The sequence below is a fragment of the Pyrgilauda ruficollis genome, unplaced genomic scaffold, assembly GCF_017590135.1.
Source record: "Pyrgilauda ruficollis isolate IOZ18807 unplaced genomic scaffold, ASM1759013v1 scaffold12, whole genome shotgun sequence".
Taxonomy (NCBI): domain Eukaryota; kingdom Metazoa; phylum Chordata; class Aves; order Passeriformes; family Passeridae; genus Pyrgilauda; species Pyrgilauda ruficollis.
Genome location: NW_024510321.1, coordinates 3,266,974 through 3,284,060, shown reverse-complemented (window position 1 = coordinate 3,284,060; position 17,087 = coordinate 3,266,974). Strand labels below are relative to the sequence as shown.

The 17,087-nt window shown below is 43.3% G+C and overlaps 1 protein-coding gene across 2 annotated transcripts in view; it reads right to left on the bottom strand.

Annotated features, from left to right (window-relative positions):
- LOC121363719 (sodium channel protein type 5 subunit alpha-like) overlaps positions 1–17,087 on the bottom strand; it is a 214,797-nt gene that overhangs the window by 67,186 nt on the left and 130,524 nt on the right. For both annotated transcript variants that reach the window (XM_041486335.1, XM_041486324.1), the window contains one exon: positions 6,993–7,460. In XM_041486335.1, coding sequence (XP_041342269.1) covers positions 6,993–7,460 — 468 coding nt within the window. The remainder of the gene's footprint in view (positions 1–6,992; positions 7,461–17,087) is intronic.

The window sequence follows — 17,087 nt, the reverse complement described above, 5'->3', positions numbered from 1 at the left end:
AAAGGCTGAAATTAATGTACCCTGTCAAAGAAACACATGGCTTCATAGTATCTCTGATTTATAGGTGTTAGAATTATTAGGAGCATAAAATATTGTCACAAACAATTCTGTAACAAAATATTTGTGCACTGGCATTTTTATAGCAATTTTTCAATAATTTCAGCTACACTTACATCAACCTGGAATAATCCCACTGACTTTTACAGAAGCAGGTTTGTAATGAACAGGAATTGTACAATAAAATTTCCACTGTATGCAAAGGAAACAGATGTGGGTCCACATGCAGATGGTGAACTTTCTGTTACCTGAGAAATTTCATTCTTTTTTTTTTCCCATCTTACAAATTATGCATCATACCTAAATTAAACTTACAGGCTCCCTGCAGAAATTAGCTGTAGTTCTTGACTCAGTGCTATGAGAAAGCAAAACCATCATGCTTTAATGGTCCTTTCTGATCTCAAAATTATGAATCTCTTACTGGTAGAATCTCAGAAGAAAAGCCATCAGAAACAGTATCACCTTGTCAAATTAAATGAGTTAGTAATTCTGAAATATATAGAGGGAAGAAGAGAATAAAAGATTGGGGATTTGATCCATTTCAGGGCAGTATAGAGACTGCACCAATGGAACAGAGACCAAGGGGCAGCCAGCTCTGTCTTTGGTGTGTACAGAGGCAGTCACTCATCTACAGCTGGGAACCTGTTCTCCCTGGGAAATGTGTTTGGTGAAGTCCAGACAAGGGTATACAAGGGGGGAGAACTGTCAACTGAGAAAAAAACTCATATGATTGCGAGAGCAAAGTGTGCTCTGGAGCAAAGAATGCCCATCCAGTGTGCAAAATCCAGGTACTGACCAGCCCTTGGGTCCTCTGTGCAGACCCAGATCCAAACATCCCGAAAATGACCATAGAGCTGCTGCTGTGCCCTGAGTGGTCTAGGAAAATCCCACTGAGAAAAGCGTTTTTTCTAATGGCTTCTGTCTTCCTGGACCTAGATCCACTGAGAAGTGGAGATGTGCAGGTGGGAAACTAGGAAAGCCTGAGAGGCAGTGAAAAACACAGTCCTGCAGGCAATATTTCCTGCCAGGTCAGGGAAGGGCGAGCCCCAGGAGACACAGCAGCAAGTCTCTGCAGTTTCGGATTCCTGGAGCCAGGGGTGAGCCTGAGGCAAGAGAATGGGTCAATCCTCCTTGGGATGGCACAAAGTGGCTGTGGGGGAACTGGGGGCACAGCAAGACAAGCCAGGGCTAGCGGGGCGTGCGTGCCTGGAGCCCAGGCCAGGCTGGGCAACCGGGGAGTGCTGGGTCCAGGCAGGCAGGCAGCACTTTGTGGATGACCCAATTAGCCACTGCTTCGGAACAAATCAATAATGGCATCTTCTGGAGACAAGCAGGCAAGTGCTGCTGGCTCGGCAGGGCGCTGCAAGTGCAGGCACAGAGGTGTGATCTCTGCGGAAAATTGGCGTCCGGGCTGGGGTCTGTCACTGCAGAGGGGCTCAGTGTGAGACGTGGCCATGAGCCACAGGACCACTAGCCACTGCAGAGTGGGTTTTCTCCTCAGTGGCATGCTGGATGGCCATAAATAAGAAGTTTGAGTAAGGCAACATATGTAGTAATTCAATTTAAGGAAGGGCAGAAAGATGTAACAACCCTGCTGGACTGACTCAAATGAGAAGGAAAGGGTAGAGCCATTTCTTTAGGTGGTACTACTAAAATGTCCTGGCTGTAGCAACTCAAGGATGAACAGAAGGATCCAGACAGTAAGCCCAAAAACGTGAGTCCCCAGAAAGCCTCTCCTGTCCAAAAGCAGGCTGAGTTAACACTCAGGCAATGCAGTCAAAGCTCCACTCAACAGAACCTCACTGAGACAGTGGTAATAGGTACAAGACAGAGTTAACTGTAAGTGCAGGATGTCATATTTGGGGGGCTGATTTAGGACACCCAGCATTACTCATCTAGAACCTCCTTTAGGTCCATTTATCAGGATTCCTCTGAACCAAAAAGTGATGTCACTGTGAAGAAGGTACACACTGTTCTGGGCTACAGCTGTGGGCCACTTGAAAGGGAAGCACAAGTAAAGCAGAAGTTTTTGAAGATAAAAGCTTTGCACTTAGATATCTAATGTAAATGGTACAAACCCCTCTGATGTCTGAAACCTTCAATGTAGCTAAATTGCAGGTAAGTTGTTGTAGAATCCATTGCATTAGTCGGACTGGACTGTATCCACTTATCTCATCACCTGGCTGTCCCCATAATCTATTTCTTTCTTCTTCAGGGCACTGAAAGGTGATGCCACATATGAAAAATGGTCATAAAGCACTTACAAGACACTCTGTGAAGGCTCAAGATGGTAACTTCGACATTTTAATCATCTTGGAAGCCAAAATGAGAACCCAAAAGAACCTCGAGAAGATGCAGCCAGTACTTTACTGTGGTTGCTGCTGAGCTCTTGCGAGCTGTTTTCCTGCTGGGAAAACCCATACTTTACATGTCAAAGACAGGGAAAAAATTGAAAGAGGGTTATTCTTTTTTCTCATTATGAGGCTAAAAATCATTAAATCCTTAAGAAATCTTGTGGACTGAGAGGGAGAGTCTTCCCCAGCACTATGAACAGGTCAAGGAGAAGGGGTTAGATAAAGACAAAAACTAAAATGCTGCAGTGACCAGCAGCAACACACATATCACACAGCAGTGACAAATTAATTTAGCTCAAGGCAGCACTTTCTCAGCCTCACTCCCTGTTTTTCTTGTGCTTGTGCTGACTTTCATTGTTCTGCTTTTCTTTTGGATCCTTTCACTGTGGGATGTGTGGGCTACAGGTACAGGTACATGTCCCCTGGCTCTCTGAGCTGGCAGAGCATCTCACTTGCATCTCAGTAATCAAAGGAGATTTGGGAGCCATCAGGTGGGCTCACTCCTTCAAAACCCTCTCAATGACAGTGCCACAAATTGGCAGATTTCAGGAAGATGGCTGCTGCCAGTGCAAGCTTTGATAATAGAAATGGCAGCTGAAATTTAAACTTAGACATTTCTATTACTCAGAGGAAAACGTGCAGTCACAGAAGGTTTTCTCATCATCTGAAATTTCAAGCTGCCGTGTGCAATGCTCTGGGGCCCATTTCTCCTAGTCACAATGGCTTATTTTAGAGTAGTTTTGTGACTTTCTGGGAAGAACCTGGGAAGTACCCTTTCTGGGACAGGAGCTGTAAGCTGAGATGATCCTCACCCTAAAACACCCCATTGAGATCAATAACTTTGTGGTTCTGCCAGAGACCAGCATTCCTTTAACCTCTCTCTTTTAGACTGGACGAGTCAGACTGATGGAAGCACAGGATATCTGCTCTGGGATCTTCAACTGACAGAGAATTTGTAAAGGGTGTGTAAGAGTTGTGTAGGTTTACTAGCTGTGCACTGCAGAGGCATTCATCCACATTATCCCTTTTTATGCATCTCCTGTCACCTCCTCTTCCATGCTCCAAAATCCACTTGCAGGAGGAGGAAAACACGTTCTGGCAATGCTGCCAAAGGGCTGCTCAATTCCAGGTCAGCCAACAACTTTAAAGGGAAGCAGGGTACTTTGTCTTTTCCTCAGAAGTAAATGTACATAAACATTCCCTTTGTACATACTACAATATTGAAATATGTAAAAATATGGATTGTAATTAGGGGAAAGTTGGAATATATTTGAATGCTTAGCATACCCTTGGCATTTCTTGTTTGGTTTCTGCGTGATGCCCTCTGCACAAAATGATACTTCACCCTAATTGTGCCCTCTCAGTGCAATCATGTAAATTTTGCTCTTGTTCTTATTGTTCTTCCTTTGGGAGCTCTAATCTGGTTATCCTGGACATCCTGGAGGGGAGGAGGTAAGGACACCCTTGGAGTTGGGGCTTGCAGGATTAAAGTTTCTGGCTGTGAGTGAGGAAATTTATTCCCCACAGTCCCACAGGGATGTCCTTGATGAAAGGGTGAGCCTACTGTAAAGTCCCACAACTCAATATCCAAGGAATTGGGATTTCATATCAGCCTTCAGATGCAGTAATTTCTCCTGCAGTAACCCACAGGTGGATCAAGAAAATTTTTCTCTGAGTCCGGAGATCATGCATCTTTGCAGTGGGCACCAGTAAAAATGACAGATCCTTGAATTTGTTGGCATCTGCTTTCTCATGGCTCTGCTCCTTTTGGAGATATTTACAGCTGTGCAAATTTATTAGGGTTTTGCAGAAAAGCAAATGCAAAGCTCATCACACAATTATAATTTCTGCTGTTTAGCTTCTTCCTATTTTTGTTTATTTATTATGCCAATGCATTTTGAGTTTTTGAGTTGGAACAGCCTTGTACACACACATTTTCCCCTCCAGGAATTTTTTAAAATTGTTTTCTGGATATACGAACTCTCTGCTTATTTGGACCTTTTCAGCAGTAGACCCCTCAGACCTGCAGATAAAAACTGCAAACCATTGATCAGGGCTCTGCACAGGGGAACAGCAGTGACCTGCAGCAGCTGTTTGTCCAAGCCTGGAAAGCACTAGTGACAAGGCTAATTAATTCATTTCTCAACTCCATGCCTTCTGTTTAATGCACATGCCAGCAGTGAACCACATTATTTCACTGCAATCCAAATATCTCGTGGTAATGCGACAATGTTCCTCTGATGTTTATTGAGAATTTCATTAATAGATACAGTGGGAAAGCAGAATCTTGGTTTGCTTCTCCTACTGGGTTTTGTTTCCTCCTGTTTTGTTTCACTCAGAATCCCCAATATTTCTATTACATGTGATGACATTTCAATATTATTGAAACTTTTAGGAGTTTTCTAAATATTTCCACATCAGCTTTTATCCATAATATTGTTTCAGTGAACTGCCTTTTTTTCTACATCAGCTCTTTCTTTCATGACTCTAATAGATCTTACTAAAGCTCTAATTCCACATATACAGTATAAAATGATGGTAACCTGTTTCTTCCACTAATTTACACACATAGTGCAGCTAAAGAGAAATCTGCATTTCTACACTTCTAAAGCACATTAAGACATAAAAATCCCAAGCCCTCCATGCCCTATGCTGGGATTTATCTTGCAATTGTGAATGTTACTATTTATCTTGAGAGAGGAATGATACAGTTGTGCAACACACAACCCTGAGCATACACAGGCACACACTTCCAGAGTTCAAAATTTCAACAAGCTCTTGCTTTCAGTGTGAAGGAAAAAATTCTGAGATTGTTTGAGATTGTTACCATCTGTCAGACACAGCAGAAAGGTGTGGGAATCTTTAAAGACCTAAAGGAAAAAAAATCACCAAACACAGAATTCTATAATTAAACATAGTTATACACTATTATCCACATACACACTAGGCAATATTTACAGCTCACCTGACACTAAGGAACAGCCCTGGTTTAAGCTGGGATAAAGTTACTTTTTTTCCCAGTAGCTGGTATGGGGGCATGTTTTGGATTGAGAATGAGAATAAATGCTCAGTATATAAACTGGGGAAAAAGCTGGCCAGGGGTCACTACTTGGGAACTGCCTGGGCATCAGTCAACAAGTGTGAGCAAATGCCTTAGCATCACTTGTTTTGCATATTCTAGTTCCACTACTATTATTATTATTATTATTATATCTTTCTTTTCTTTCCTATTAAACTCTCTTTGTCTCAATTCATTAATTACTTCTTTTTTTCCAATCCTCTTCTTCATCTGCTGCATTCCTATTTCACATTTCAAATGTTCTCTGGCTGTTGGTTCAAATACAGCCGGGGAATAGAGAAGGACTTTGAAGAGAAAAACTAGATATTATTCATACTACCACACTGATCCACAGATCATTTCAATAAAATAGTCCCTAAACAGACACAAAAAACCCACCCTAAAGGTGTTTACCAAAAATTGCAGATTTGTCTTTTTATTACCTAGGTTTCTATTTGGACAGTGGAGCTTGTGATTAAGTTTTCTGACCTCTTGCTGTTCCACTCCCCAGTGAGATGATCACTGTGAAAGACTTTTTGGTGATGCACTGACACTAAAGAGATTTACACAACACAGCAGCAGAAATTAACCTTAAGCAACTGATTTGTGCCCAGCTCCTGACACAGAGTCCTTCCTTGGAGCTTTTTTACGACAGTCCTTCCTTCTCTAACAACTCTTCTGTTTTTCAAACTTTCTTCCCCTCAACCAAGAGATCAAGGATCCCTCCCGACTGCTGGATCTGAAGCAGGAGCTGTGATCTAGTGCCTGCTGAACTCCATTGGTTTCAGCCAGCATCAGGTGCTGGATCAAGGTGGAGGCTCTGGAAAACATTAACTAGATATGGTGTGTGGAGCCAAGAGATAAAGCTGGTAGAAAAGGGAGAGGGGGAGAAGGAGACAAAGAAAAGCATTCCCCTGAAGATGTTTCTTCATTTCATACAACACTTCAAACTGCACAGGATTTTTCAGCCTTCACTACTGAGTGCTCTGGAAAAAAAATGGAAATCTGCCATGTCACACCAAAGAGGAGGTGAATAACTTTTTCTTGTCAGAATACAAATGATAACACATCTTCTCTCTTTTTCTGGTGCCTTGTCATATCATCTTCTGTCTTATTGTATTTTGAAGAGAACTACCTGGACTTCAATTCTCATTGCACAAATCAAACCAAGACAGAGCCCATTTTGAGAAAAATCTTCCACTAACCTAAGATTTGTTCTGTAGCATTCCCATGATTTAGCTGAAAGGCAAAAGAACCAGTCTGCTGTGTGAGAAAGGATTTAATTGCTCTGGTTAGAAGAATTAATCTAGACAAGCGCAAAGAATACAAAGAAAGGAAATTTCTCTTGTTGGAAACTGAATTTTGCTCTTGGATATGCATCTGTAACTTCTTCTGAAGTTAGCAGCACATCAAAGGCAGGATTAGGCCATAGGACATTTGCATCTCTAGCCATGGATCCAGACCAAGGGTGGGAACAGAGGGCATTTAATAAGCTGAAATTAACAAATATTTTAATTGCCTACCTGCTCCATTTCCGTAAAGGTGCTCTGCTCCTCATCCTCCTCCTCGATATCCGACTCACCCACAGCAATAGGAACACAAATGGACAGGTCAGGATTGGTCATAAAATCATCATCCGTAATGGCTGGGTGTTTCTCTCCGTTTTTATTCACTCCATCCTCAGCACGATTCTCCTTGTGGTTCTCCACGTCTTTGCCGAGCTCGGCGGTGGCGTGGCTGTTCACGCAGTTGTTGAGGGCTCCTGGGTTCTGGGCAGCGAGTTTCATCATGGCCTTCTTCTCAGCTGTGGTCTTGGGGTGCCGGAGGACGTTGCAGCAGAAGTTCCAGGCGGCTTTTTTGGCGTACTGCAGGCCCCTGTTGATGCGGGCGAAGGCGAGCTGCAGGTTGTTCATCTCGCCGTCCTCGTCCGGGGCCGAGAGGTTGTCGGCGCTGAAGGAGCTCAGCAGCAAGGCAAGGAACAGGTTGAGCACCTGAAAGGAGTGAAGGTAAAAGGAAATCAGTGAACTTTAAATGTGGGGGGCATGTGTTTGTGTGGAAGAGGTTTTATAGCGACTTCTGTGAGCCAGAGAGAAGTTTGATTAGAGGACCCGTGTTCAAACCTGAAAGAATTTTCTACTAGGGTCATTGACATAGAAACCAAGAAAGAAAGAAGGATAAGTAAGAGAAACCTGCAACTGCCTATTCCAATAAGCACTTTGTCTTTCGTGACCAATGAGTAAAGTTTTTTAATGAACTAAAAAAACTCATGAGTAAACTCATGAGTTTTGTAAGAATGTATAAAAAGCATGCATGCTATAATAAAAACAGGTTTGAAGCCTTCTGAAAATGGAGTGTGTTGCTTTGTGTTGTGATCATCCCAACTAAGACATGTTTGGTCCTGGAAACAGGAGGGTCTGAGTTTCATCTCATCTGCGGCACTGTAGCCCCATCATGGAAATCCCTCTAATTGCACGTGGTTTTAGCAGGAAAAGGAGTCTGCAGGCATTTTCAAACACATTGACCTCAGGTGCAAAAGTTTATCATGCACAATAACACAAACTGACATTCCCGTCCTCCCTCTCCACCCTCAACACACCAAACCATGGAAAATAAAATGTAAAGCTCAGAAATATAATAGAAAAAAACCCCAAAACCCAAAAAGCTCTGGGAAGACCTCACTGTGGCCTTTCAGTGCTTAAACAGGGTCTATAGGAACAAATGGGGACAAAGTTTCTCGTAGGATTGTTGCAATAGGACAAGGGGAAACAGCTTTAAACTAAAAGAGGGGAGTTTCAGACTAGATTCAGGGAAGAAATTTTTGAAGATGAGGATGGTGAGGAGCACGTTCCCATCACTGGAAGCATTCAAAGTCAGGTTGGATGGGGCTCTGAACAGCCTGATCTAGCTAAAAATGTCCCTGCTCACTGCAGGGGTTTGGACTAGGTGCCCTTTAAAGGTCCTTTCCAATGCTAATTTTTCTATGATTCTATGACAATGATGTACATAGGCAAGGCACTTCAACCACACTGTACATTTGGAAATATTTCTAAACATTTGTATGCATTTTCACAGACAGTCTTGTTTTAAATGTCCTCTGGGCCATGAAGGAAATCTATTGTGACTGCGAATAAACACCTCTGAAGTCATATAGCTTCAAAAACTTCTCCCTCCAGGCTAAAACAAGCCATCACAACCAGATTATTGTGGCCAAATCTGAGCAAGACTTACTCCCAAAGCAGGCTTGGTCCTGAAAATGCTGTTACTAGTCAGGAAAAAAAAAAAGCTATTTGAAGATTTTCAGAGGTCTATGAAAAGATCCAAACTGAACTTGAGATTGTGTGTTACCTTCCTCTTGTTCTTGGCACTTCAGATTTTGCTGGCAGTGCGTGGCAAGAGTAGACACAACTACGCATTTAAGCGACATATTTGATGGTTTAAACCTCTTTTAACACCCCTGCCCCGAATATATACCATTATATCCAATAAATAAAGCCAGCTTCTTCTCAAAGACCATCCCCAGTAATATATCTCACAGGCTGGTCACCAGTTGCTGTATATTGAACATTACATCTGCTCGTGGTCTGAGAAGAAGTAAATCACAGCTTTTGTGCTGGATTTATCATGGCAAAAAGTTCACGCTGGAGATGGATGCTTGGGATGTCAGGAACAGGGCAAAAGTGACTCAAACCAATATCTGCTAAAATATATTTACCCCAAAACAAACCAATCCCAAATTGCCTGGTATCAACTCAACTGCTGCCTGTGCCGAGTGGGTGGGTGACAGCTCTGGGTACTGGCAAGGAGAGGTCAGTGCTGCAGCCCTCCTGCCATTTACAGCAATAAAATGGACTTTGTGCAGGTATTTTCTCTGTGATCTCTTAATGCTACCAGATATACCTGTAAGCCTCCTAACTTCTCTCTTTCTGATAGTACTTTAAGTGGATAACACCTGCTAGACCAACATAAACAGCATAAAAAGTACTTCCATTTAACTGGGCCTTACCAAAGAGCCATTATCTTCTGCTATCATTCCCTTACCCTGTTTCCTCTTACTTCAAATATTCAGAATATATGGGATAGAATTCTGAAAACCTGGTCCTAATCACTCTGATGGCACTGTGTTTGAAGTGCCCCGTCAGTGCTGTTTTGTAAAGTACCCTTTGCAATCACTGTGATTGAAAACAAAAGCAGCTGGTGGCACAGCAGATGCCCCTGTCCATTATGAACCACTGAAAAAACCATTGCTGCCCCAGCACTGCCCTGCTCTAAAGTTAAGTGAGATTAAAGCTAATTGTTTCTTAGCTGGTCCACCACACTGAGAGCTTGTGTGGGTCTCCTCATCGCTGTGGTGGCCTGGTGGGAATCAATTTTTCCTTTCACACCCCACTCGCAGGTACTGCAGGTGATGCTGTGTGAAACCAGAGCAGTGGATGTGCAGCCAAGCAGGTGGGAGCCCATCAGGGAAGGAGGCACTGATAGATCCCTTTTAGCCATTTTCAACCCAGTTTGACAGCAGGATGAGGTCTCAGAGATAACCATGCTGCTACAAGTGTCCTGAAAATAAGCATGTGTGTATGTAAGAGGGAGCAGCTGGAGGAAGGGAGGGGATAAAGGAATCCAGAATAAAAATCTTGTGGACTGTATAGGTACAATTCACTTACCTTAACAGAGGTGTGTTCTGATGCTGGAGGGTATCTGAGATACCTGCAGCAGACCTACAGGAGGTCTGTGTCCTCCCAAATCTCCAGCTGCCATCCAACCAGGGCATCCCATGTGTTGCAGGAGGACACAGACTGGCCAAATTTAGGGGTCTGAATTGCTCATCAAGGATGGCAGCTGGAGACACTAGCCTCAGACACCAAACCCTGAGGGTCTAATGGTGCACCATTTCAATCAGAAATTCATCTTGTGGACAACAGAGACTGACCAAGCACAGGTGACGATGCCAGGGCTACGTGCATCTGCAAATATGTCTCATGCCAACTGACCCTTCCATGCCCAAGTCATCCTCAGGCCATTGCCCAGAAGGACACACTGTTCTGGGAGATCTGTGTCTAGCTGGAGGCCAGGATGGACACCTTGCAGTATCCCCAGAGGTCCTCATCAGGCAAAACAGTAAAGCCTGAGATCTCTGCAGAGTAGTGGTAGCCCAGACATTTCCATACATTAATATCTCCTTATATGCACGGGAATTTCATTATCTGAAGCTTAATTTTCATCCTTTTCTTCATTAACTGCTGTTCACTAAAGGTTTGGAACACCTTGATTCACTTTTCTGTATTCATTTCAGACACCAAGCTACATATGTACATTAGTTATGTTTGTCTAGATACACCTGCAGGTAAATGTAATAGGTGGTAGCAATCTCAGTGGTGTTATTTACCATGGATTATTAAAGCAATCTTATTTTCTTCCCAGAAATGCAGCTGACATTTTGCACAAAGAAACATTTGCATTTCATGCTTTTAGCCAAAAATAAATCTCAAATATCATTCCCTGCTTCCTTCATGAGCAGGTAACCTCAGAGTTGCATTGCTGGGCATTCAAACAGAATGAACTGCTGAATAAGCACTTTATGTTTACTTATTCCCACATTTCACTTTACACTGCATTTTCCAGAAAAAAAATATATGCCTAACCCATGACACACCACATTTCCTGTAAAAGGTTACTAATAATACCCAGTCCTCCTGGCTGCTAACACAGTGCTTTCAGTTTAAGTAAAAGCAAACTTAAGATTACCTCAGTTTCCAAAAGCAATGGCAGATTTCTATGTCCACATGGATCCCCTTAAAAAGAAATCTGCTTTCCAGTGACACTGAGCTGCCAGACTGTGAAAGCAGGTCACTTTTTTGGTCTCTTTGAGGTTGGGAATCAAATGACAGATGCACTCAAAGAACCCCAAATTCTTTTAGTATAATTATGTTAAGCTTTTAGCCTAATGACAATCCAGCATGCTTTTGTTGACCTTCTCACTTGCAATGCCTTTTCCAAAGCTCGTGACTCTGGTTGTGCCAGTATAAGGCACAAATGACCAGATTAATCCAGCCTCATGTCAGGTGCCTCCCTGAGGTGCTTAAGCTGGAGTTTTCCCAGGATGTCTGTAGACAGTGGAGACAGGCTGGCATCCCAGGGGATGTTGAGGAATGAGCAGAGCCCACCAAAGACAAAGGAAACTTGGATTTTGTATCTCATAGCTGGATTAAAGATAAATGCAGGTCAAATAAGCCACACAGAATCCCAGAGTATCTCAAGCTGGAAGGACCCATGGAATCATCAAGTCCAGCTCCCTGAAGGCCTATCTAAAACTAAATCATATGACTAACAATGCTGTCCATTGTCACACCCAGCAGCCCATCGTGGTGACAATCACACTCCAGGATGGTGGTGACCAGCCTTTACAACCAGACAGCCTTCCCCAGGGCAGGGGGGGCTCAGGGTGCTCCAGCCCCACCTGAGCAGCAGCACAGGGCAACAAGCCAGGCACTGTGCAAGGTGCTGCACCAGTTCTGTGCTGGCAGCACAGAGTGAAAAGTGAAAAGCACAGGGACCTGGAGCTGTGAGGCTGATTCCAAGCCCCCCATCCATGGGTGGGAAACAGGCTGCTGGAAGCACCCATCCTCCCCAGAAAGCTCTAGGCACATGTGCTGCTGTGGTAGGCTGCAGTCTGAATATCTCATCTCCATCTTCTCCTTTTGTGTCAACACAGGGCAAAATCAGACAATTTCTATTCACACAACACCTGGTCAAATCCTGTTTGAAGATGTATCTGCAAGCACTGCTGCTGAAGTTAGAATACTTTTGGAACGAAAGCATGAGGCTACTTCTTCCTTTCCCTTCCACCTTTTTGTTTGCCTTGATTTGGCAAAAGTGGAGCAATATAAATCCTTATGTATTTAACCTTCCATCTGTCATTCAGTCAGAGAGTGTGCAGGTCTCCTGAGCTCCTGTGGATTGACTCAGCACTGCATTCACTGCCCTGGACCCTCACTGGTGTCACCCAGGAGGAGTGGAAGGGATCTTACACCTTGCTTCCTTGGGGAAGAGAAATCCCCTAGGAGCCAGCCAAGCAGGTTTTGCTGTAACAACAGGGTCTGGAGCAGAAAATACCCCCATCAGTGAAATCTACCATGCAAAAAGGAAGCCATTAATCCAAATTGTAACCCTGTGACCAGCTCATTGTCATTTCTGTCACTCAGCTGCATAGGAAAGGCCAGACAGCGCATGTGAAGTACCTGCCAGGATCGTCAGCTACTCATTTAATACTTTTTTCAGCTACTCATTTAATATTTTTTTTATTGTGGATAAAACAGGGCCCATCTACCTGCAGTGCCTGGTAGATACAGACCAGCAAGAAGCTCTTCAGGCACTCTCTGACCAGTGGAAATATCTGATTTTCTTCCTTCCTGTTCAGTGGACATATGCACTGTTCTTTGGCTAGCACAGATGGGAGAGATGCAGTTTGTTCTTTGGAGACCTTCTAGCAAGCCTAACAAAATAGGTGCCAATTACTATATTTTTGTTTACTGCAGCAGAATCCACTAAGCTGCAACGAAAAACTGCTCAGAAAGGGGATTTCATTTCACTAAGTGTTAGATCTAAGTCAGAGAACTGCAGTAATAGGTCAGTAATGTAGTCAGTCTCTCTGGAGGATTATTTCCTTATTGGAAGTGTATTTTCCAATCCTTTGTACATTTTCATCCCAGGGCAAAGTTTACTAAGAGAGAGTATTCCTGCAAAAAGCAATTTACATGATGAGTTATTTTCTATATTCCTTTCCTATTCTTTCAGCTATTTGTGCTTGGATAAGAAGCTTATATCCTCCCAGCCCAGTTTCCCTTTATCCTGCAGTCAATCTCATAATCCCATTCTTCTGATATCTTAGTTTCTTGCTGTCAAAATGATCATGATACCACAAGATTGGCAAGAGGCCCCTGTGGCCTGGGGGAGGGAGAACACAGGTTGGAGCACCATCAATCTCCTTCATTTTTTTTGCCCAAGGCCAGCTAGGAAAGCACATGGAAAAGGGGATATGAATGTCTTGCCTTGCAGCCACACAACTTCCCACGTGGAAAGTGTTTGAACCCACAAGCAGCTGCAGGTGGGAGGGTTGTGGGGCACTTTAGTTCCACTCTAATACCAATTCTTCCAACAGGATTTTTTTCTCATCAGCTCTGTATTAGTCTCACCTTTATAAGGTGAAATAACTGGTTCGTCTGTTTAAATATAAGAAAATGAATTTTAATAAGAACTAGGCAGCAAATACAGTCTTATTTCCCAAGTAAAATCTCTTAACTACTTCATGATGGCAATAAGAGTGGATGTTCTCCTTAGGAAAGAAAAAGTGTAAGTAATATGGTAAGAATAATTATTTCATAAGCAAAAAGTGGCTGTAATTTCAGAGATTTCTTGTGAATGATTTCTATTTACCCAGAAAAAGAGAGAACAAGGCTGAATTTTACCTCTGGCCTATGAAGAATGAGTAGGGAGTCTGATACAGCTTCAGCCATCTTCAGGAATCGGGTGAGTTGAGGGTGTTCCCCCTATCCTGAATCTTTTTGTGGTATTTACAATACAGCTGGGGGTTTTGCATTCTTCTCTTCAGGTACTGAACTTTATGTTTCCCTCCAGTTTTGGTGTTTACAATACAGCTGGGGGTTTTACTGACCATTCTTCTCTTCAGGTACTGAACTTTATGTTTCCCTGCAGTTTTGGTGTGTCTGGTGTAGCTATTTGTCTCTGAGCAGTGCAGAGCAGTGATGCTGGATGGCAGCTGTGCTCACCTGTGTTTGATGGGGTGGGAGTGATCACCCAATTTCTCACTTCAGAGTTTAAAGGGGTACCTGTAATTAATGGGGCAGATTCCTCAGTCCTGTTCCCTTCACTTTGCACAGGAGGGACCAACCTCTGCCTCTCCTCACTCCCAGGTCCTGCAGCACCCCCCAAGCTGGAAGAGCGAGGTGCCTGTGTCCTTGTCACTTGAAACACAGTCCTGGAAACATCAATCTGAGGCAAACTCTGACACTCCTTACCACAACCTGCTGGTGCCTCATGTTTCCAAGACTTTTTAATTTGTTATTCACCTACGTGCCTATAACTGTGCAGACAAATTGTACCACTCCAAATCTGGTCAAGAACTATTGAATTTGGATTTCTTTTGTAGCTGATGACTTTCAGTGTTATTTTGTTTCTAAGTATTTTCCTTATAAGTATTAGAAGATGAGTCTTTGGAAACCAAGTGTTTTCTGATCTGAAATTCCAAGTCTCCAAATGTTATATGTGAGGAGGGAGAGATGGTGAGTGGAGTCAGATAAATTCTTCCCACTACTGGAGCTGCAGCATAAAAACAAACATGTTCCTGCAGGTTTTTCATCAGATATCAAAACAACATTAATTCACCAGAGTAGCAAGGGCTCCATCAGAGCTGCTGTGGACTTCTCAAACCACTGTCTAGACAGATAAAACGTGCTGTAAGACAAGTCCAGTTGAAAACTTCTCCCAGCAAAACCAGCTGTGTTTGCAATGTTAAAGGCTCAATGTACCCCAAAAAATCAGGGAAACTATGGAAAGTTTATTGTTTGCAAAACAAGAGACAATTATCCTTCTGCTAAGTCAACAAAAGTGTTTGGCTGTCCTGCTGAGGAGGATGTCAGGACAATCAGACAGCAAGACAGACTGCACAGTCTGGGGAGTCTTTGCTATTGCTGCTCCCTGCAAGGAGTGATGATCAGTGAGAAACACCTGCATTAGCCTGGAATGTTTTCACTGGCTGCATGCAAATGACAGCTGCTCTGCCAATTATACAATGACTAGATATTAAAAAAACCCTCTAATTTTGGATGCTTAAGCTCTGCAGTTTCTACCAGAAGACCACACCAAGCCTAACCCTAGGGAGCTCACGTGGAGGACAATGCCCAGTCCAGGCAGAGTGGGATCCCTGGAGTCATCCTTTTACAATTCAGATCCTGGCATCCTCTTACAATTCAGATCCTACACCTCCACAGAGACGGGGACACTCAGTTGTGACCAAGGACTGTGCTAAGTTTTGCCCTCAGTCATCTCAAAGCCATCGTGTCCCTTGGGCAGTCAGGACTGGAGATCAAGAGAAAGAGGTAATTCTCCTTCACGCATGGCAGAAAACAGCTGGGGAAAGGTAAGCTGCAGAGAACCAAAAGGATAAAAAGCCCACATGGAAACAGAGTAAAATTGAAAGAAAACCAGTGATAATGGACAAAGTAAGTAATGGCTCCCTGTGGCCAATATATTACAACAAAGAAAAATTAGCCCAGAGATTCAAAAATTAAATCAGAGAGTCAAGAAAGAATCAATATTATCTTCCCCCCCACCTTTTTTTTTTTTTTTTTTTTTTTTTATTTCAGGGAGAACATGGTTTCCTTTAAAAATCTTCCTTTCTAATCCATTTCCCAGTTTTAATATTATAATTTGGGTTCAATCACAAAATCACCCTTTCCTATTACGAGAAATGCGAAAAGGATACCTCTACAGTGAATTTGGGAGGTGTAAGGAGGTTCTGATTTGGTGCATTTTCCAAGTGCAGATTCCTGGAAGGGCAGAACAAAGTGACAGAGCTGCCTGCCAGCCAGGAGGCCTTCTTGCAGAAAAGCTCCAAAATAGATTTCTACCAGTAATTTTGCACAGTATGAAATCTCCTGCCTTCACAGACCTCTGTTGGAGAAGCCCTATGACTCAGAAGTGGGACAAACCCCCACATTTCACTAAAGATATGGGAGGATTTAGCAGCAGTGGTGCCAGTTACATCTCCAAAATGAAAGCCATGCCCTGCAAGGTGGGAGGTGGTGACGCACACACCTCACTGCTGTCCTAAAAAGTGACCCATTTCATCTGCCAGCACCTTCTCCTGGGTCCCAGAATGTCCTCAATGGTCAGCCCATCCCCTTGGGTCTCTGGCTCAGCTGTGGCTAATTCTGCAAATTTCTTAATGCTTCTGAAATTCCCAGGGAGATACCCATGGGTAAGAAGGGAAGGAGGTGGATGTCCTTATCCTACAGGATAAAGCTGGCTCTGAGCTGTGCTTTTCAGAGAAACCTTACTGGAAACACAAGAAAAACACTCCAAGGAGGATTGGCTACCAGCATCCTTCAATCCAAATCTGTGCTCCACCACATGATCAAAGCAAACTCATCTTTCCAGGCAAGATGACCTCATCTATGACTTCCTTCTTATATCAGAAAACACAAAGGCATTTTGCTGATGTGGAAAATAGTTTCATTTATTAATTGTATCTTGGGTATCTGTCTAACTGGGGTTACTAAAAACTTTTAGTGCAAGATGAAATGGAGTGCAAAGGAGAAATTTAATGGTGTCGGTTGTCCTTAAGAACATTTCTATGGGTTTATTCTCACTGCCAGTCTGCTAGAGGGAAAGCAGGAACTGTGAGCCAGGCAGCTTGGCCATTTTATGACCTAAAATTGCATCTCAGTAGCAAAGAAAGACCAGCCTAGACCTGTTCCCCATCCCTGAGGGCAAGCAGCCGACTTCTCTTCCCCAAGCAGGACGGATTTGTGGCTGCTCTCCCCAGCCAGGGCTGTTCCCTGAATTCCCAGGCACCAGCTGGGATGGGGTGGCCAGGGAACGTG